This window comes from Solanum dulcamara, chromosome 1 (assembly GCF_947179165.1).
Source record: "Solanum dulcamara chromosome 1, daSolDulc1.2, whole genome shotgun sequence".
NCBI lineage: Eukaryota > Viridiplantae > Streptophyta > Magnoliopsida > Solanales > Solanaceae > Solanum > Solanum dulcamara.
Window position 1 is genome coordinate 4,485,464 of NC_077237.1, and position 23,233 is coordinate 4,508,696.

The 23,233-nt window shown below is 30.5% G+C and overlaps 2 protein-coding genes across 2 annotated transcripts; both read left to right on the forward strand.

Moving 5' to 3' along the window:
* Nucleotides 1-1,588: 1,588 nt before the first annotated feature.
* Nucleotides 1,589-7,246, forward strand: LOC129898930 (protein FLOWERING LOCUS T-like). Its single transcript, XM_055973640.1, has 4 exons — nt 1,589-1,860; nt 2,271-2,332; nt 2,947-2,987; nt 6,933-7,246. The coding sequence occupies exons 1-4, from the start codon at nt 1,657-1,659 to the stop codon at nt 7,157-7,159; spliced, it is 534 nt and encodes a 177-aa protein (XP_055829615.1). The 5' UTR covers nt 1,589-1,656; the 3' UTR covers nt 7,160-7,246.
* Nucleotides 7,247-13,043: 5,797 nt separating this feature from the next.
* LOC129898919 (protein FLOWERING LOCUS T-like) lies at nt 13,044-16,591 on the forward strand. The gene is made up of 4 exons (XM_055973633.1): nt 13,044-13,311; nt 13,585-13,646; nt 13,971-14,011; nt 16,171-16,591. Exons 1-4 carry the CDS (start codon nt 13,108-13,110, stop codon nt 16,395-16,397), a joined length of 534 nt encoding a protein of 177 aa, XP_055829608.1. The 5' UTR covers nt 13,044-13,107; the 3' UTR covers nt 16,398-16,591.
* Nucleotides 16,592-23,233: the final 6,642 nt, after the last annotated feature.

The window sequence follows — 23,233 nt, forward strand, 5'->3', positions numbered from 1 at the left end:
AACACTTTTTTTAAAATAAAAAAACATTATAATATTTTTTGTCATACCAAACACACAATTAATTAGTAATAATACCATCTATTTTTGGGAGAATTTGTGTGCTTTTTCTCATTAGTAATAATACCATCTATTTATCCATAAGAACATAACTTAATCCATACCCAAAAGGATACCAAAAGTCCTAACCAAATAGGCTACAATTTTTATATTTATCATAATTTTTAATTTTACCACCGACACATATTATCATGTTTGTAGTTAATGGCTTAATGCTCAAAATTAAAAGCAAAGTGATCTCCAGGAACAATATCTTTTGTTGCTTGAAGAGTGGATAGATGACTAGGTTTGTCCTTTCTATTCACATAATATGGTTTGAGACATGATATGAGTTGTCGTATCTCAATAGGCTAGGACTCAAACCTCGTGAGTGGCACCCACAATAATCCTCCGGTGGAAAAACAATTACTACAACCCAACTAAGCAATACCAACAAAAGACAAACAATTTAGGATGTGAAAACATATATTTTATATAAGTTTTAGGCTGAGTTCCCATAAACTCAGGAATAAACAAACAATCATGAAATAGTCAAACATGTAGAAGTATATGCCCCCCACCCCACCCCCCCACCCCCCAAAAGGACCCGAAGGTCATTGTACCAAAATTACTATATAACAAGTTTAAGAGTAAGGGGATGCAACCCCAAAATAATAAAATAAAATAAAGTCAGGATTGGACTAAGATCATAGAAGAATCTATGGGAGCCTTAAAGAACTGACTCACCCTTAAATTCGAACGATCACTGGTCTCCTAGCTGAGGTATGTCAGCAGCAGCTTAAAGATGTCATGTACTCAACAAGAAAAGAGCAAATGCAGTATCAGTACACATAATCAACAGTGTACTGGTAGAATCACGCGTCCAGTTCAGTAAGTGAAGCATACACAAATAACCACAACATAGTAAAGACAGACATATACAAAAATACATTACCGATTATCACTTTATGAGCAATAACAGTTTCATAGTGTCAAATCTCAAATACAATAGTCAACAATGGTCCTCTCATAGGACCTATATCCAAACTGTCAGTTTGTACTGGCGTAGTACCCGATCCAATATATGTAGGTGTGACACCCGATTCAATATGTACCGATGCGGTACCCGATCTAATTTTGTGTCGGCGTGACACCCGATCCAATATATACCGATGCGGTACCCGGTCTTATTTTGTGTCGGTGTGACACCCGATTCAATATGTACCCGCGTGGTACTCGATCCAACAACCACAATCACAATCAACAATGAGTAGTTCACAGCTTGCACAATCAATTATCCGATTCAGTGCATGTAATTGATCACAATAGTTTTTTCATTAAATTCATCACATCTTTCCATAGTCTCATACATACAAACAATACTATCAATTGCAGTAACAAACACATATAGCACAAACAGAAAATAACCATCACATATCTCAAAATCAAGCCATGAGATATAAATTTCACAAATTAAAAAAAGGCAAAAAGAACAAATACCCAATACCACATGATAGAAGTATCAAAATTCTAGTACAAATAGCCATAGCTAGCTCACTAACTAATGTTGTGACTTGTTTATTAATTATATTGTTTTTTTTTCTTCTTCTATCAGTCTTCATGTCATCAACAAGAGGAAGAGACACCTTAGAACTTGGTGGAGTGATAAGTGATGTGTTAGATCCATTCACAAGGTCTATTAGCCTAAGTGTTGTTTACAACAATAGGGAAGTTATCAATGGCACTAATTTGAGGCCTTCTCAAATTACAAATCAACCTAGGATTGAGATTGGCGGAAATAATCTTTCCACTTTTTATACTCTGGTAAAGTTCGTACTATACTTTTTCTTTTTTTCTTTTTTTCTTTAAATTCACGCTAAATAATTTACGTAATGTGTTTTTTTATCAAGAGGTTCTACATTTTACAATCTAGAACTACTGATTTGATTAGGGATGAAATGAATCACTCAATCACTATCACACTATTAAGTGGTTTATGTTGAAATCTGGACTTATGTTATATATAATGAATTATTGACTTGATTGAGTTATGAATAAAATATGAGGGATATCCTTAATATATGATTATATGCAAGATAAACAAAGGTCTTACTTTGATTATATACGAGATAAATAAGATTTTAACTATTACATGTGATCTTTTTTTTTTTTTTTAATCTTGGAATGTTCTTCAAGATTTGTGATATTTTTTTTTTGTTATTCCACTATGAAAGATTGTGGTGGATCCTGATGCTCCGAGTCCAAGCAATCCAAATTTGAGGGAGTACCTACATTGGTCAGTCATTTATTCGATTTTTTTTATGCTATTAATGTATTTTAGTTATTTAAAAATAAGTTATTTATTGGATTTTAAACAGGGACAGTTTTAAATATATACAATAAACTAATTAGTCTACAACAAATATAGTCATGTTTTATTTACATAAAAAAATAACCAAAAATCATAAGAAATATACAGTGACTATACGATATAGCTTGCAAAAAGTCATAGAAAATATACACTGACTATACAATATAAATTATTTATGCATGAGCTATACACTGAATATACATTATGATACATTCTATACATAAAATATACACCGAGTATACATAAATATATATCGAATATACACCAAATAACCATTTTTTTGATAATTAAAATGACTGAATGTAGTTAGTAATATTAATTATAGAGACTAATTCCAATTTAAAATTCTACAATAAGATATATAATTTTTTACATTATCCGTATATGACTTAAATTATTTTTCAAAATGTTCGAGAATATTTTTACATTCATTTGCAAAATATTTTTATATTATTCTTTTTTAATGTAATTTCTAGAATTAGAGAAATATAAAATTCACTCAAATTTAATATGGTGCTATGATCAACTTTGTTAACCAGGTTGGTCACTGATATCCCAGCAACCACAGTAGTAACCTTTGGTAAGTCTTTTTATATTAATCATACAATATTATATATATATATATATATATATATATATATATATATATATATATATATATTTATAGATATATTTATTTATTTTGTTGTTGTTGCAGTAATAATGTATGTTGATCTTTTATGATATTTTTATGAACATGTGTCCAACGAATAGCTCTCCACTCTTAATTAAAAATTTCAATTTCAATTTCAATTTCTGAAAATAGAGAAATGCATGAAGGAGGTGCTTACTGTCACGATCCAAACCATCGGGCCGTGCGGTCACATGCTCTTGTACTAGTCTAAACAGGTACAAAAGCTTCTAAAGATACAAAGTATAAATAAAGTAATGACACAACTCCAACTATAAGAAAGGAAAAGTAGAAGATGTTGGAGAATCATCTTCGTCTTTACCTAAGAAACATCACTGACCCTACAACCAGACTATGCAAGTGGCATATGAAGAATAGTATCAGTACAAACAATACGTATTGGTAGGCATCATCGGTCAACCTGATACCCACCGCATAATATAAGGAAATCAACGAGAAGAAAACATGCTCTTAAGAAATACACAGCCAAACCTTTATGTGCAACTCTTACTATTCTCGATAACCTAATTAAATTTGTTCAAGCCTAACTCTCATCCCTTCTAGTTGGTCCGCTGCCAACTCTAATACAAATCAAGGCCTAACTCTTCTATCACATAGAGGAGTTTCCAAACTACGGGCCACGACAACTCTGTCTAACAAGTCTATTACCTTTAGCTTTCACACCAACACCTGTCCCTAGAATAATTAACATCTCACTTGGAAGAGGTAAACATTTGAGCGAACTAAGACTTTCCCCTTAACTGTACTGGCCCGTTGTGGCGGGACCTATCCCGCTCTGGCGGCCTCGCCACAACGGTATTTCTCCCGCCAGAGTGGCCTGGCCGGAGACCATAACTCTGACTTCTCCCTCAATCCCCCTTTTTTCACATATACCAACAGGACACCATCAATATCTGACTCTAAGTCACTAATTTTATTAAACCACACATTAATTGCTCTCCTCTTGTTTACCACAGTCTCACACCTATGATACAGATACATCTAGCCACCATAACATAACTGAACATGCATATTTATAGAAGCACATTACCAATTTACCATTTTAAGAGCAATATACATTTCACCGTGTAATTCTCAATTACAACTGTTAACATGACAACACTTGGACCTTCGGTCCTTTCATATCAATTATTATACAAAATGGGCATGCTCAAATATTCATCAAGTCAGTTTCTCTATCATCATACATATAGTCAAGATCAATTTACAGATGATAGCCACATAATGGCTCTCTCATGGAACCCATACCCAAACAATTAATGTGTCGGCGTGACATTCGATTTAATATGTGTCGAAATGTGACACCCGATCCAATATATATGTTGGAATGCGACACCTAATCCAATATCACAATCACAATGCATAATCACAGTCCACAACAATAGTTCACATACTTGCACAATTAAATAATCAGGCTCATTGCATGTAGTTGTTCACAAATAATCATTTCATTAGTTTTATTTCACTTTATTGCATGAACGCGCATTACTCAAACATTTCACATGTAACTGTCACTATGAACACCCACGTATATAATTATATATATATATATATTTTATATTTATATTGATCAATAGTCCCATACTAGACCCCTCTTGATTATCACAAGTCTCAGGATCTCACTCTTCTCCTGCAATTTTCTTGCACATTAACTTTACAAGGACCATCAATCATATCAACGAAAAGTATTAATGTTAACAATCAAGAACTAAACTATCATCACTAGTCACAGTATAATCATAACCCACATAGCACATTCCTACATAAACAACAATAGCAACACATTCAGCCATCCAGACTCTGTGTCTGAAGGCCTAAACATGAAATCTCCCATCGATCTACGATACATTATGCAACGGAAACAGATTCATAACTACTCAATTGAGAAACCTAGCCTACTTAGGCGCCAATCAACTGCTGCAGAAGGCTGATTGCGAACCTTGACTCCTTTAATAAAACTTTAGCTTGTTCTTGGTCTAAAATAATGGTATAATACAAAATCAATCACAAATGGCCTAAATATTTTGAGATTATATGCAAATCCCAAACCTAGGCCAAACTCATGATTTTTCCGGCCAAACTAGATTTTTTCTACCATTAATTTACCTAAACTACCAATTTCATGGTAATATTAGAGAATTGTGATAAATAAATCGTGATTAACCATTCTTAAGATTAGCTCAAGATTTTACACCCTAAAATCCTCATGAAACCATATTTTTCCCACCTTAGAATGAATTTAAACCATCTCCTAATGCCACAATTATGTTTTCTAAGGACTAAATAATCAAATGAGTGTTAGATTGATGAAATGACTTACCTTGAAGGAGGAAATTAATGGAAAACTGAAGAAATCACTCCTCCCTTGTCCTAACCTGACCTTGGATGAGTTTTGGGAGTAAATTAACGTTTTAGGTCTGAAAATAATATTTAACTACGCGTAGCCCACTCTGGCGGTCCCGCTACAACGGCCTAAGTCCCGCTCTGACAGCTCAGTCCGGACAGTGTTCAGTACAAAGGTCATAACTTTTTAATTTGAACTCCTAATGACACAAACTTGGTGGCGTTAGAAAGAAGACTCAAAGACCTTTAATTTGATACATCATGGTCCACCTAATTCATTATAAGCTGAGAGATATGGTCGTTTGAATTTGACCTTAGTTTAAACTCAAGTCTAAAACTAAATCGGAAAGACACTTTTAGCACAACTTTGAGATAGGAGCATAGCACAACCTTAATTCACAACTAATACACTCACATACCAAGGTATTGATCCTAACCTTATGTTGAATGAGATTCGTATACCTTTATAGCAGATAGTTTTAGGTAAAGACGGGCTCGATCGTTACACTTACGCCTTTACTCGAGTCATGTGCTATATGAATTCGAAAAAATCAAGTTAGTGAAATTTTTGATACCGTATGACTGTATGCATGTATAGTTGTATACCCGCTAGTGTATATGTATCTATGAACTTTAATTACTTCAGTACTATAACTTTACATGTAATTTCAAGTGAATTTAATTCCTTCTCAAAAAATTATATACACAATGGAAGTGTTATCATTCTTAATTCCAAATTCGTGTGGAAAGGAAAAAAGGGGATAATGTGTTGACCAGCTCCTTTTAAAAAAAAATTAAAAATAATAATAATTATATTTTTCGACCCCTTTAAGACTTTGATAAAGGGTTCAAACATTTACTTTGAAATTTCAAGTTCAAAAAAATAAATACTATATTTTTATTTTTCGAACTCTTTGAAAAAATTAAATACTATATTTTTATTTTTCGAACCCCTTGAAAATTTGATTGTTGGTTATTGATTACCAGAAAGCTTTCCAACTGCTCAACTTGTGGGTTGTGCCGAAGGACGTAGGCTAGGGTGGGTGAAAAAAATAAAATAATAATTTAAGAAAATATAAAAAATAAATATATTTTTGACAGGGGGAGGTGCATGTAGAATACCTCCCACCACAACTGTTGTTCTGTACTTTTAAGGAGGCATTAAATTTCACTAATGAAAATAAGAGATGAAAAGTTACCACGTAAAATTACAGTACTAAAGTAAATTTAGTGGACAAGTTCAAGAGAAATTTTATGTATTTTCTCGTAATAATATGACTTTAATTTGTTATTGGCGGCATAAATAATGTTATTTATGAAATTCAGCCTCTGCTCTTCTATCCCTGGGATAGATAGAAGGAGGGTAGAGTTTTTGATTTTTTTCATTATGTTAAAGAGTTGAACAATGTTTTTTTTTTCGTATTGTTAAAAAATTTAACAATGAAAATAGATGATGAGTGCCTGATCATCTATGTTTATTTTGCATTATAGGCAATGAAGTTATATGCTATGAAAGCCCAAGGCCATCAATGGGAATACATCGAATTGTTTTCTCCTTATTTCGTCAATTGGGCAGAGACACTGTTTATGCACCAAATTGGCGTCAAAATTTTAATACAAGACAATTTGCTGAACTCTATAATCTTGGCTTACCTGCTGCTGCTGTTTACTTCAATTGTCAAAGAGAAAATGGCACTGGCGGTCGTCGAAGCGAATAATTATAACAAGAGCAATATCAGTTATCATACAAGAGAGGATAATTATATAACAGGAGCAATCTCAATCATCGTAGCCAGAGGTTGATCTCTTATTAAAAGCTTCTTGTTGTTTTCAAATATATATATTTGTAAACAACAAGAAGCTTTTAATAAGAGATCAACCTCTGGCTACGATGATTGATATATGATGATACTTGTCGATACAATTTAGCTATATCTATCATCTTTCAGTTGTTGCAATTGAAAAGTAGTTATTTTTCTAAAATTTCAAACTAGCTATACTATGAAATTAGCGGTCACGCGAGATTTTTCAATATATCAGCACTTGTGAAATTTGAAAAGAATATTTTATTTCAAAAAGATAATTGAAAAATAGCTAGTCTTATAGTGTAGTTGAGTATCAAACCTATCCTATGTATTAAGGCGAATATGTGATGAAAGAATTAATATTTGTAGCTATAGTTACGACTTTATAGCAATTTTATCTCTCCTCTCTTCCTCTCTCTTCTCCTTTTTTCTCTCTTAATATAAATATAAATAGTAATTGTTAATGATATAAATACAAATGTTAACAATCAATATACAAATGGTAACTTTCTCAAGGCAATAAATGGTAATAAATATAAATATACAAATAAAAGTGTCATTCATTTATACAAATGTTAATAATCAATATACAAATACAAATTGAATATTTTTGTGAGCTGTTTTTATATCAATAATTTTCACATTATGTTGTATACAATTTTATGAATTTGTTGTATCAGTGTTATTGTATCTTTTTGTATTTTATATTAATTGTATACTTTCAGCAATTATACATTCTAGGTCTTATTTGTATATTTTTGATAATTATATACATTTACTTATTTGTATTTATGCATCAATTGTATATATATAATAGTTGTCTAGTATTTTTAAATTATATATATTTTACGATTCTATCTGTGAATGTTTTTGTATATATTTAATTTGTATATTTATGTCTAGTATTTATTATTTTTATACATTTGATTTGTATATTTCAGCAGTTATATATAATTATCCAGCAGATATACAAATACAATTAGCCTCTTTCCCCTCTTTGCGCTCTCTCTCACTCGCCTCTCTCCTCCCTCTCCCAATCTCTCTCTCCTTTCTTCCCTTCTAACGTGTAGCTACAAATCATAATTAAGCAAACTATAGTTATTTGTCCCGATTATGTTTCTACTCTTAACTATTCATAAAATTTCTCTAGTAACATCAATTACTACACACAAGCATGGTATAAATTTCATCATCACCTAATTAGGATATAATGTCCCAAGATCCAAATTGATGTGTCATATTCGATGCTCTTTTTCTAGCCCATTTTGTAATGAACTATATTTTGTTGATAAACTACCTAATTAGAAATACATTTATATATCATACCTACTGATCTAATATATTTTTAAATAATCGCATATTATTCACTATTTAATAATTTTATATCAAATTTAGAGCGAGATACATTGAGATACATCATTTCTTAAAATTAGCTTAAAATAGAGCCCTTATATATATATCCACTTAATCACCCAACCCCAACCCTCAAATCACACTTTCACCCCAAGTAGCCTACTCTTTCTCCAAATTTCCCCTCCCATGTTATTCATCATTTCTCTCTTCCTTCTCCCTCACACGATCTTCTTATGCTAAACTCACCTAAAATTGAATGGAAATTCAAGCGCTACAAATCAAATTATTGAGGTTTGTTACTGATTTAACCATTATTTAAGTCATGTATCTGATTTCTTATAGATTTTAATTGTTATTTTCTTCTAATTTTGGATAGTTGTACCATATTATTTTTTGAAAGTCCACTGATTTTGTTTTTTCTTAATCTAATTTGATGGTTAAAGAATCTTCAATCAAGATGATTATTAATATAGGTACATCACACTATCATGAATCTAACAAAAATAGACCTTTTTATATTTTGAATTTCACTCAAGAACACTCTATTACAGAGTTCTTTTCTGTTGTTGGTCCTCCTAGTCCATCTGTTGATATATGACAAAATATGCTGCCAACATATATTGGGCACATTATCATGTATCTAGCACATTATTGAATTAAGATTATGCATATCTATTTTTTATTAATGTATGCGATTAAGTATACTTGTATTTGACAAAATATACGTATGTATTTGAATAAGAGCTCATGAATATGATAAAGTGTACATGTTTCTGAGTTAAGACAAAAAAATATATTTTAGTCTTTTTTTCAATCAATGTATCAAACTAAGTGAATATGTATCTGACAAAATATATATATTTGTATCTGAGTAAGAATTTGAATATGTATCTGACAATATATATATTTGTATTGAGTAAATTTTTTGTATTTGATAAACATTGTGACGACCTGAACCGTCGTTATGAAAAAAGGGCACTTTATGTGAAAGCAATTGGAATGACGTAACGGGAATTTACTATATTAGGTTATTCTGAACTGGGATTGTCTCATTATAGCAGACTTACACCCGCTATGGAGATGCCTCTATAGCGGAATCTAGGTTGCTATAGCGGGGTCGTCGGGGCAGAAACTCCGAAGCGCGAATCCTTTTATTCTCCTTCTTTCTTTCAGTGGTAAAATAGACAGGGGTCACCCTAAAAACTCTCAAAAAGCTTCTCTAGGCTTGAAAACAAGAGAGAGAAAGAATCTTAGCGCAAAAAGGTTACAACCCACGGATTTCAGGCCTACCTTCAATATTTCACCTTCTGGAAGTTAGAAATTATGCTAGAATTCTTCAGCAACTGCTTGGTGCTAAGGTAGGTTAGGTTTTTTTAATTGAGTAGTTATAGACCCATTTTTCATTGCATAATATATCATAGATTGACGAGATATTTCATGTTTAGGCCCTCGAGTATGGAGATTAAATAGTTAAAGGTTGCTATTTATTGTTGCCTATGGCGGGAATATATTATGTGGGTATGACTTCCTTCTAACTAGAAGTAGGTAGCTAGTTCTTGATTGATAACCTCAATAACTCTTGTTGAGATGGTTGGTAATTCTTGAGAACAAGAGCGTGTCTATAAAGGGGTCCATTACTAGCCTATGGTTATGTGTAGACATATGATATGCACATACGTGTGTGTTTATGTTACTGCCCATGTGAATATTGGTGTAATGCATACTTAGGGAATAATTATTGAATGCGAATAACATCATGTTAATAATCTCTTGCATTGAACTTGTATGATTTATTTGCGGTTTCAAGTATGGTTGTAGTTGTGATTGTGATGTGTGATTTCATGTTGATCGGGTGCCATGCCGTCACATATTTGAATTACCACAATGGTACAATTGAAACGGGTGTCATGGCAATATATTAGGCCGGTCACCACATCGATACACTACTTATATTTGAAATTGGACACCACATCGGTACACTAATAGTTTAGATGTGAGTTACGTGAGAGGACCATTAATTGACACTACTATATTATGATTGATCATGCTTATGTGTGTATAATAAAATAAAGGTAGAGACTAAAAGTCCGAGTGGTCTATTTTCATGATGAGGTAATGTATTGTCTGCTTATTACATGATGGGTCTCTTTGCAGTTTACTAAATAGCCAAGGGCTAGAGTGTTGGTGTGAGAGTGTGAGTAGAAGAGGTAAACTAGTTAGATAGAGTTAGTGGTGACCAGTATTCGAAAACTCCTCTATGTGGTAGAAGAGTTAGGCTATGATCTGATAAGTGCTAGACTTGAAAAAGTATTAGAAGGTTAAGAGAGGTGGTATGATAAATATCAAAGTCCATAGCGGAATAAGACAAGAGTTGAATTCAAGTGTGCGGGTGACAACTAGAGTAGTTAGGGTAGTATTTTCTCGTATTGCATGCTTCTTCTGAATGTTTACTTTATATTATGTGGTACGTTTCAGAACGATCGATGATACTTATCAGTACGTGTTGTTGTACTGATACTACTCTTGCTATGCCATTTGGCATAATCTGATTGTAAGATCAATGATGTCTCATAGGTGAAGACGATGATGATCTCTGGCAGCTTCTACTCATTTCTTCCTTGTGGTGAGAGTTGTGTTTCTATTTATTTTCTAAATTGTATTCTTAGAAGCTCTTGTACCTGTTTAGACTAGTTCCTTGGGGGCGCTAATATGTTTCTTTATAATTTAACTCTGGAGTTTTAATTCAACTCATGGTAATTTAATAATCATTTAAGGTGTATCTCACAATTCGTTCATTTTCTGCATGTTGTAACCACTTAGCGGTTGAGGCTTCTCCTGTCTAGATATTAGAGTAGGTGTCCGCACGATCCGATGTGTTTGATCGTGACAAACATGATGCCTGGTATATTATTGATGTATATGATACATTATCTAATTTTTATCAATATATGTGATTAAGTGTATATGTATCTAATAAAAATATATGCATGTATGTGAATACTATTGAGTTAAATGCTTGTTGATTGACCTTCGAACATGTGTGAACTTGATGATATAAATTGAATGCTTGAGATGCAAGAGCGGATTGGGTACTACGTCGGTACGTATATATATACATATATACATACATACATATATATATATACACACACAAAAAATATTATTATTATGGAATAGGTACCACATCGGTACAATACATGGACATAGCTGGTCCCTTGTAGGTCATGACTATTGGCATAAATAAGATCCTTAGCATATATGTACACACTACTATTGTTGTGTGAATTCATGGTGCATTGAGTATTGAATGACTGTGTGATCTGTTATTGATATGGTTGAGCTTGTGTTGACTATACTTGTCTATTATGAGTTGTTACTATGTGCTAAAGTGTAGTTTACTTGCTATTTGGCATACGTGTTGCTTGTTTTTAATTTGAATCGGCCTATGATGCCTATCAATACATAGTGATTTGTACTAATACGATCATGTACTCTTCTTTGTTGAGTGCAAATTGTGTTCCAGAGGTTCCTTCGAGACCCAGTGCTACTTAACATAGTCAATTGATTTCGATCCAATGATGAACACTCCGTTTTCATGCTACGAAGGATCATCTTAGCAGTCCTTGTCCATCTTCCGGACCAAGAGACACTCTATCTTATTTTAGTTGTTGAACATTTCTATTAAACTTGATCAATTAGAAGTTCTTGTACGATGATTTTCAATTCTTGGGAAGTTGTTTAGTTGTTGATATAATTCATTCCTTAGACCGTAATATTTGTTTATGAAAAACTTGTTTGGATTTGGATATTATTTAATTCTAAATGGTCTAAAGTAGGATAAATTTTAGATTCGTTAGTTCTCCATCGAAGGGTTAGCGCAAGTACCATTTACGATTATTTAGATTGTGATATTTATGACGTTTGATTGGTGGATATTTTTTGAAAAAAAAACTATTTATTAAAGTTGAAAAATATTTAACCAACTGAACATGGGAAAATTGAAAAATATTTTCCTTTACTTCTGAACGCACCCAAGAATAGACTGTCCTTCCTATTTGTGAATCTATCTTATTCTCAACCTCTCTATTGTTTTGCAATATGAAATGAGAAAGGACACAGAAGACAATAATAAAGTATTTCGATTCTTGGGATATGGATTTCACAAATTAAAAGAAGACAAAAAGAATAAATACCCAATAACACATGAATTAGAATTTAACGTACCTAAGAATAAGACTTTCCTTCCTATTTGTGAATCTATCTTATTCTCAACCTCTCTATTGTTTTGCAATATGAAATGAGAAAGGACACAGAAGACAATAATAAAGTATTTAGATTCTTGGGATATGGATTTCACAAATTAAAAGAAGACAAAAAGAATAAATACCCAATAACACATGATGAAGTATCAAAATTCTAGTACAAATAGCCATAGTTAGCTCACTCACTAGAGTTATGACTTGTGTATTAATTATATATGTTTTAATTTTTTCTTCTATCAATCTTTCATGTCATCAACAAGAGGAAGAGACACTTTAGAACTTTGTGGAGTTATACGTGATGTGTTGGATCCATTCACAAGGTCTATTAGCCTAAGTGTTGTTTACAACCGTAAGGAAGTTATCAATGGCACTAATTTGAGGCCTTCTCAAATTACAAAGCAACCTAAGGTTGAGATTGGCGGAAATGAACTTTCTACTTTTTACACTCTGGTAAATCTCATATCATATTTTTTATTATTTTCTTTGAATTCGTCCAGAATAACTTTCGTAATGCACTCTCTATCAAGAGGTCTTAGATTCTTAAAGCTAAAATCACTAATTCAGTTATGTGATTATATGCGAGATAAACAAAGATATTAATTTGATTAAATGTGAGATAAATAAGATTCATTAAATATTGACATGTGACTTTTTTTAGTTTAATATTTTTAATCTTGGAATGATATTTAAGACTTGTACTTTTTTGTTATTTCATCGTAAAAGATTATGGTGGATCCTGATGCTCCAAGTCCGAGCAATCCAAATTTGAGGGAATATCTACATTGGTCAGTCATTTATTTCATTTTTTTTACATTATTAATGTATTCTAGATAGTTAAAACAAGTGATTTACTGCACTTTAAATATTCAAATTAGGATTAATATTAATTATAGAGACTAATTCCAATTTGCAATTCTACACTAAGATATATAAAACTTTTTATATTATTCGTATATATAACTTAAATCTTTTTTCAAAATTTTCGCAAATCTTTTTAATTCATTTGCAGAAGATTTTTATATAATTTTTTTATATGTAATTTCTAAAATTAGAGAAATATAAAATTCACTCAAATTTAATATGATGCTATGATCAACTCTGTTAACTAGGTTGGTCACTGATATCCCAGCAACCACAGGAGTAACCTTTGGTAAGTCTTTTTATATTAATAATGCAATATTTATATATTTCATTTCATTCAAATTTGAGTTTATATATATATATATATATATATAAGTGTGTATTCATGTCAATTAGTACAATTTTTCCTAAAATAACATAAATAATATTGAAATATGTGTATGATGAGTAATCTATACAATTTTTAATAGGAAATGTGTTTGTAATGACTTTTATCTCCATTCAAATATACATATGTGTGTGTGTTTTAAGTTGGAGAAAGTACGTTAAATCATTTTTGAACTTGATAATAAAATTTACTTTAGCATTTTAATTAAACGGACATTTAAATATCGTCTTAACAACTTTGAAGTGAATTAAATATCACCCTAAAAATATAATACCACTCTCACAATAGAAAATACATTACACACACGCCATATCATGGCTACGTTATTGCCACATCATTATCATGTCAAAAATTATTTTAATTGTGATTTTGTTATTTCTTTTTGTTTATTTAAATTTTTCAAAGCTAATTAATTTAAGAAAAAATAGAGATTTTTTTTAAAAAAAAATAATAATCCGATAGCTTGCTAAATGCAATAGGAAAATAGATTCAAACTTTGTTCTTGTTTGGATATAGTCCTACTCATCATTTGCACGTCATTGCCGCCATCAGTTCTTAATATTGAATTGTTCGATAGAATCTCGTTTTTCTCTATTGGGAGTCTTTATTTTTCAAGAAATTTAAAACTTTCAAAAAAAAAATAATCAAATTTTGAAATTATAGAATAAAAAAATTATGCGGGTGTTAAAATTACATATGACTTTTATGTGTATTTAATGAAAATTGATAATATTTTTATATGTGGTGTGGTTTAAAGAAGAAGAAAGGGAATGAGGGTAAGAAGAAGAAAACATGGTTGAAATGGAAGAGGGGGGAGGGGGGCACTCGTTGATTTCGAGAAAACTGAATCGGTCGTTTCTTTATTCAATATTTGTAATGGGCCAAAAATTCTATTTCTACAATTGATAGGTTACTGAGTTATTTAAATAAGTCGTGTTTTTCGTAGTTTCCCCGTATGTCGATTTGGGGTACGATCAGTTGACCGAGAGGATCGATCGCTAGCCACATTGATCGTTGAAAAAACACCCGTTGGTTGTGGTGGCAGATGTTTGGAGGTTGTGAGGAAGAAGAAGGAATGTAGGTGGTGATTGAAAAGAAAAGAAAAAATGGAAAAAATTGATGGGGGTGGCTATGCGTGGGTGTGAGGACGCAAAATGAAAAACCTATTGGCTGAAAAGAAAAGAAAAGGGTCCACTTGTTTTTTGATTTCTCTATATTTTTTAGCTTTTTATAAGCTTATTTTTTATTTTTTTTTTCATTTCAGCTGTGCAAGTGATATTAAATTCACTTGAAATACAATTAAAGGAATAAAAAATTATCCGTAAAATTAAAATGTTAAAGTAAATCTGACTGTCAAATTTGAGGATGATTTTATGTGTTTCCTCTTTAAGTTGCAATAATAATGTATGTTGCCAACAATGTGATTTTTTATGATATTTGTATGAACATATGTCAAACGCATATTTCTTCATCTTTAATAGAATTTTCGATTTCGAACTCTGAAAAAAGAGAAAAATTATAGGAGGAATGATTCTATTTTTACTAAGTCAAAATAAATTCCATTGATGGAACTTTTAAAAAGTAAAAAAGGATTCTCAATTACTATATATTCTACTTTTTGGGGTACAACTTTAACATAATGCACCTTTTTTTTTTGGGTACAATTATTATAGATTCTACGTACTAAATAAAAAAGAATATAGTCTATTGAACAAACAAAAATATTAGGTAGGGGACGATATACTCTTTTTAATGATACTCACCCCCCCCCCTTGATTTAAATTCTTTGTTGGTTATCAAATTTTGAGACATTATAGAATTTAATTTTATGTCACCTACAAATTATTTTGCCATTTAATATTGTTACTTCTACCTTTTTGTCCCGTCCATATACCGTTCTTCTTCCATTCATCACAACCACCTTATGCATGGACGGGTCTGGGGTTCACAGGGTGTTCATCGAAAATAATGTTATTTATAAAATTTTTAATGTTTATTTGTTATTAAGGGCATAAAATAGTGTTATTTATAAAAAATTTAATGTTTATTTTGCTTTACAGGCGATGAAGTTATATGCTATGAGAGCCCAGGGCCTTCAATGGGAATACATCGGATTGTTTTCTCTCTATTTCGTCAATTGGGCAGAGAAACTGTTTATGCACCAAATTGGCGTCAAAATTTCAATACAAGAGATTTTGCTAAACTCTACAATCTTGGATCACCTGTTGCTGCTGTTTATTTCAATTGCCAAAGGGAAAATGGCACAGGCGGTCGTCGCGGTGGATAATTATAACAGGAGCAATCTCAAATGTGATACGAGAGAGAAATATCATATAATAAAAAAAACAATCTCAATTATCGTACTCAAATGTCGATCTCGAATTAAAAGCTTCTTATTGTTGCAAATTAAAAATTCATTTGAGAAATAAGTTCTAATTGTGATGCCTTTTTAATATATATTATAATCTTTATTTTCTCAAATTTGAATAAGTATTAATATATAATGATATTCATCGATACGATTTACTTATGTATATTATTTTCAATTGTTGCAATTGAAAAGTACTTGTAGTTATTGTTCTACAGTTTTAAATAAATCATAGTATAAAAATAGCTATTACTGGCCACTTTTCGACACATACAACTAAAAAGTAGGCGCTATCCTAAAGTTTCAAAATTCACATGAGAAATTCAGTATATTCGAACTTGTGGAATTTGAAATTATTGAATAAACTAGGACAATTTTAAATATATACAATTCCATAAATTAATTAGTTTATAATAAATGTAGTCATATTTTATTTACATAAAAATAGCCAAAAATTATAGAAAATATACAGTGACTATATAATATAGCTTGTCAAAAGTCATAAAAAGTATATGTTATGTCGGAAAAAGACGGTTTAAAATTAATTTCAACTTTTTAGAGAAATTTTTTTTTTAGAAAAGAAGAGTCACCACTTAATTTTTTAAAGAAATTAAGAAAACTTAATTTAAAAAACCCTAACAGATTTAAGTATTAAAAATTCATAAAAAAAGTTACGAAGTTCTTATTTCCACTTTGAAAAGGTGTTAAGCATTCAAAGTGGCCGCTAACGCACGTTTATCCGACGATTTGAAAAATTATTTGACTAACTTTTGAAAATATTAATTTAAAAGGACACGAAAACTTTAAAATTATTTTGTTTTAGAAAAATGATCAAACTTAAACATTTGAAAATAATATACATGTGTATAAAAATAAAGTGAAAAGTTTATGAAATGACTAAGTAAAGGTAGAAATCATTTAAAAAGTAAATTAATATGAATTGGTTTATCGTTAGGGAAATCTAATTAAGTTTAAACAAATTAAAATTAATATCTAAAAAAGCATAAAAAACATAAGTAAATAAATTATTACAACTCGAATCAATATAAATAAACAATAAAAAATATTGCCTGACACTTAGTTTCTATACGTTTGGACTAAGTTGTTGGGCCATCTGCGTTTTGAGCTTTCGGCTCAATTCTGTTGTATATCACAGCTGTATATATACCGTATATCAGCGTATACATCCACCCATTTTCTCGTATATCAGATATACAGTAACTGTATATCGGTCGGTTTGTGCTCCAACATCTGTAAAGACCCTTAATAAACCTGTTAATAATGAATAAATAATAATAATATTAATAATAATAATAACACTAATACAAAAATAAAACTCGTATTATGAACATGGCAGGCCTTGGAAATCGACGGTAATTTCTTCATCGGCCAATTTCAACTTGTAATATATAATATGTAATGTAAACTTAAACTAAAATTTCCGTCTTTAAAAATGGATAGATCTCGAAAATCGACGAAGAGATTTTTTCATTGGTCAATTTTAACTTACAAAAATATAATATATATTTACGGTTGATTTAAATAAAAATTTCAAAGGGTAAACAATTCCCTAAATACAAAGCAATAACCAAAGTGGGTCAACCCAAAATTAATCATAGCAATAAAATATACATATATCATTAATGATAGGACAAGAAAAATAATAATAATTTTAAACCCTTTAATAAATAGTCTAACAATATGGAAAGTAATAGCAGTAATAGCAGTAATTATAAAAAAACAAGAACAAACAATGATACAATAAACGCATATCAATAAAAATATCATATATGTGAAATTATGAATTAATTAATAATTTTACCCACAACATATATCACTTTACATAAAACAAAACAAAATTAATGCTCTATAACTAGACACTTCATTAGAAAATGAAGAAAATTTAAAATTAGTCAATTAGCAAAAGTTATAACTAAATAAAAACATAAATTAGTCCGTTCAAACAATACAACATATGTAAACTTAAATTAAATTTCTGTCTTTTAAAATGGGGAGACCTCAAAAACCGATGGAGAGATTTTTTCATTGGCGATGGATCTGCACACAGTTTAAAAATGAAACAAACAAAATTGAGGTAAAAGAATAATATTAAAGACGTCCAAATTAACTAAAAATTGTGAAAAAATTTGTGTGATTAGTGGGGTAGGTAAAATTGTGTGAAAAATTTATGTGATTAGTGGGGTAGGTATAATTGTGGGGAAAATTTAATATTTATATGTATTTTAATGTATTTTTAGATTGTGCTAAAAATACTAAAATGAATATGAACAAATATAACAAATGACATGTAAAAATGCAATTTAACAAACTATGATAAAAATAGCTATAACTAAAATTTTAAAAAAATAACCTGATAAAATCCTCATCTAAGGATAATTATCGATAAAATTGATTTAAAATTATAAAAATGCACTTTTGAACTATTTAACAAAATAAAAATTAAAAGTATTAATTTTACAAGGTCAGGCCAAAATTGGGTGTCAACAATATATACTTGCTATATAATATAGATTACTTATATATGAGCTATACACTGAATATATATTATGATACATTTTATACATAAAATATATATATATTGAGTATACATATATACCGAATATACACCAAATGATCATTGTTTTGGTAATTAAAATAACCGAATGACCATCAACTGTAATTATTCCAATAAACTATTTTAAGAAACATGGTCAAAAAATAACTATTTTTTTTTTGTAGTGTAATTAGCCATCAACCTAACTATTTAGGTTAGTTACATCAATTCCATTGTCTAATGAAGTACTATATTTTATTGGATTCAAGTCATGAATACAAGTAGTCCAACTCTTGGATTACAAGTTGGCCCTCCTCCCAAAGGACAAACACACTTTTTTTTAAAAGAAAAATTCAAGCTTTAATTTAAGAAACAATTGTTGATTGATTGGTCATAGATTTAATTCCTTTTTATGATGATTTGATTGATTTTAAATTCTTTGAGTTAGAATAAAAAAAATTGTTTCGCTCGTTAAGATAAATAACTTATTCCATGTCTTTATTTCTATTACATTCTGTTATGCAAGACTAGATAATTGACTAAAAGAGGAACCTTGATTAATCATTCTCAAGGTTTAGAATAAACCCTTTTCTCCCATTAATAAATTGTATAATTATTTGAAGGAATCTTGACAAGTGAGTGTGATAGTAATAATCATTATGTTCAGAGTCGAAATTAGAATTTAAAGTTTATTTGATTTCGAATTTGCTATTGAATTCATGGCCCATTTTAATTATTAGATTCATAATTTAATATGTATACATATTTAGTAAACATAGGGTCTAAACATAATTATTGGGTTCGTCCGTGTCCATACTTATAGCTCTATTCCTAACCATCTTTACTTCCAAAATCTTGATGTTCTCTATGTCAATTTTTCCCCAGTTTCTCATTCGGTGTTCGAAACCTGTGATACTCTGACTAAATTTAGATTGTGCTTTTCAGGGTCCATATGAGGGTGACGCTCCCAACATGATTTTTTTCAGATTCAAGGCTCGAATCCGAAATTTCTGGAATTAAGAATGAAATAATCCCATCAGTGTACCACAATCCATATTGATAATGGTCTCTATGTGATGTTTCATAGGACCATTGAAAAAAATATTAACTTTTCCATAGAATCGAACCTACATTTCAATGGTGTCTAAAACACTCACAAGTCACAAAATACTTTAACCCTCGCCCCACCAACCTTTTGTTTTCTTCCTCTAAAGATTTTGTTCTAAAAGTTACTTTAATTTTCTTTGGATATAGAAGGGTCCCACCATTATGAAATAACAAAAGAAAACAGAAATATAAAGAGGAAATTAGCTCTCGAATAGGGACTTGCAATACATAAATTTGTATGATCGTGGTGGGGGTGATAATTAGGTATCACTCTATACTTAAAAGGGAAAATAGCCAGAATCCCCTCAACCTATATTCGGATTTTCAATTATATATTTAAATTTTACGAGTGTTTTATTATCGTTTTGAAGTATTTAAAATTGAAATTATTACTTCTTTAAATGCTTAGCTGCCAAGGTGAGTGTATTTCACTCTCTTTGAAAAAGTGAGCACAAAAAATAAATATGAAAACTTTATTTTTAATAGCTCTTTTCATAAATATATGTATTTTTAATTATCCTTTTTTGAAAAAAAAAATATTTTCTTTCTTCTCCATAGCAACATAGACTAAATTTCTCCATCACTCACCATTTCTAAGCCTCCGCCGCTCTACCATCTCCACCAGATTCACCATTGTTGATTCCAAACAAGTTTTCAAACTCTCATGTAAAAAAACTTACAAAATCAATTTAATCAACTGTAGATAAAATAACATATATTTATATCAACCCAAAAGGCTTTGGATCGAATTTGGAAGAAATTGATCTGGGTTTAATTAAATCCATTTGAACCTCTATTGAACCCGAAAAACTTTTTTTTTTATTTATAAAACTTATAGATCCTTTAATTATCAATCTCAACTCTCAATCAATCAATTACATCTTAGAATCGGCATGTTATCAATCTTATTAATTGTTCAATTGCCGGTGAATTTCTGCCGCCGGAGTTGATAACGATGACGTGGAGCACATCGTCGGCTTCTCTTCATCTTCCTTGAGAGGATAATGCTGAGACCTCCATTAATGGCAGCACCACTCCCTCCGTTTGTCCTTTCTCTTTTCTTTTTCCTCACTTTTTTAAAGTTTGTTTTTCAATTTCTCAGACGAGCAAAGCTCGAATATCCCCCAATGAATTCCACCGTCATTATTCACATCTCTTCCTCACAAGTGCAACTCCAATAAATTTTGGTGTTTATATTAATGGTGAAAGTATCGTATGAAGGAATGACGAGAATATAAGCGAAAAGGATAAAAAATTATAAAATAAAATAAAAAACAAAATTATCTATCAAACCTGCGAAACTCACGTGTCAATATAGATGTGGTTATGACTTTTTAAGGGTGTAATAATTTCAGTTTTAAACACTTCAGGGGGTGATATGATCCCAGTAAAATTTAAATATATAGTTAAAAATCCGTATATAAATTGAGAGGGCTTTTGGCTATTTTCTCATCCGAAAATTTTCTTATCTAGTCCATTAAACTCGTAACTAAAACATTACATTCGCCTTTGACCTAAGAGTTTTAAGAAGTATTGTCTATATTCATATTCGTGTTAGAAAGTATATAGAGAGAGCGCATAAACTTTTTTGATATTTGAGGAGCTCCACATGTGTAAGATTCAATTCAAATAAAAAATAATAATATTCTTAAATACTTTTAATTCTTTGAAATGCCTTTGGTGGTTTCCCCTCTCTTCAAATGCACTAGGGACAAGCCATTAGAGACAATTTGATATTTCTAGAGATCGTTCATATTGAATTGTCCAAAAACATCATGTTTGGACAATTTGAATATATCCATATTCTGAAGCAATAATTTAAATATTACTATTTTAACAAGACATGGATTAATAAACAACTGGCTTTAACCCTAACTATAATTTGAGGCTCACAATAGGTATAAATAGTTGAATTAACACAGTATTTAATTTCTTAACTAAATAGTTGCTATAAAGATTTATTTGAATATAATGGACTTCAAGAGATTATGCTTGATTAATCACTCCTTACGGTGGGGGCAGAAGGATCCGATGAGGCAGAAATCTAATGTCATTCGAGTTGCATCACGTTTTAACTGAAAAAACTTCTTAGAATAATAACAGTAAAACCCTCCTTCATGCCCCCATGAATATCCCCAGTTCAGTTTGTTTGGAAGATCATGATTGCTAAAATTGTTGCAATAGGAAGCCCTTGAAAATAGAGCAGAGCTATTCTTGTTCAACCGGAGTCAATTGACATTCATTAATCGAAATTACACTCTATAAATATACCAATTGTTTTTACATATATAAATATACATACATACATACAAAAATGAAAATTAAACTATTTTTTATTTTAAAAAACTAGGAATTACTAAAACGGATAATTAATGAGCTTAAGTCGTTATATCACGTAATTTTCCCTTGGTTTACTCGTATAATGGGCTTGAGAAATGAGCTGATAATTTGGTTTAGCTTTGTTGGGCTGGATCATAGTCATGGGCCTTCACACACTATTTACCATCTTTTGGTAGAACATTTTTATTTTTTTCATTTCTAAATGGGCTGTGTATTAAAATGAGCTATTGATCTTTGCCTTTGGGTTTTCACCATGATATGTTTTAAGGTATTAATTTACAAAAATAAATAAATATATAAATGTTTTAGGAAGTATACATAAACTGACTATACAATATAGTGTATCTATATATGAGCTATACATTGACTATACATTATGATACACTCAAAAAATTGAAGAAAGCTTAACTGTACATGAAATATACATTGACTATTCAATCTCGATCAAGTCGAAATCACCTCTAAACCATCCCAAATTTTAGATATGAAATACTCTTGATATTTTGAATATTTTGATATATAATTCACTTGAAACGATTTACGTTTATGATACACCAATTTTTATTTTTATCTTTTAAAAAAAGAGAAAGAAGAAGAAGAAGCAGCAAGAAAAAAAGAAGTTGCAACAACAAAATCAGCAGCAAGAAGAAGAAGCAGCAGTAAAACAACAAGAAGAAGAAAAAGAAGCGGGCCAAATTTTGCTAGGACAAAGTGTCGAATGACCATTCATGATAATAAATGACTTATTTTTTTA

Bases quoted from the DNA above. Each gene is read 5' to 3' on its own strand.
- LOC129898930 (XM_055973640.1), top strand. From the start codon at position 1,657: ATGTCATCAACAAGAGGAAGAGACACCTTAGAACTTGGTGGAGTGATA. The intron at 1,861-2,270 runs GTAAAGTTCGTA...CCACTATGAAAG, and splicing joins TTTCCACTTTTTATACTCTG to ATTGTGGTGGATCCTGATGC. The intron at 2,988-6,932 runs GTAAGTCTTTTT...TTTGCATTATAG, and splicing joins AACCACAGTAGTAACCTTTG to GCAATGAAGTTATATGCTAT.
- LOC129898919 (XM_055973633.1), top strand. From the start codon at position 13,108: ATGTCATCAACAAGAGGAAGAGACACTTTAGAACTTTGTGGAGTTATA. The intron at 13,312-13,584 runs GTAAATCTCATA...TCATCGTAAAAG, and splicing joins TTTCTACTTTTTACACTCTG to ATTATGGTGGATCCTGATGC. The intron at 13,647-13,970 runs GTCAGTCATTTA...TCTGTTAACTAG, and splicing joins TTGAGGGAATATCTACATTG to GTTGGTCACTGATATCCCAG.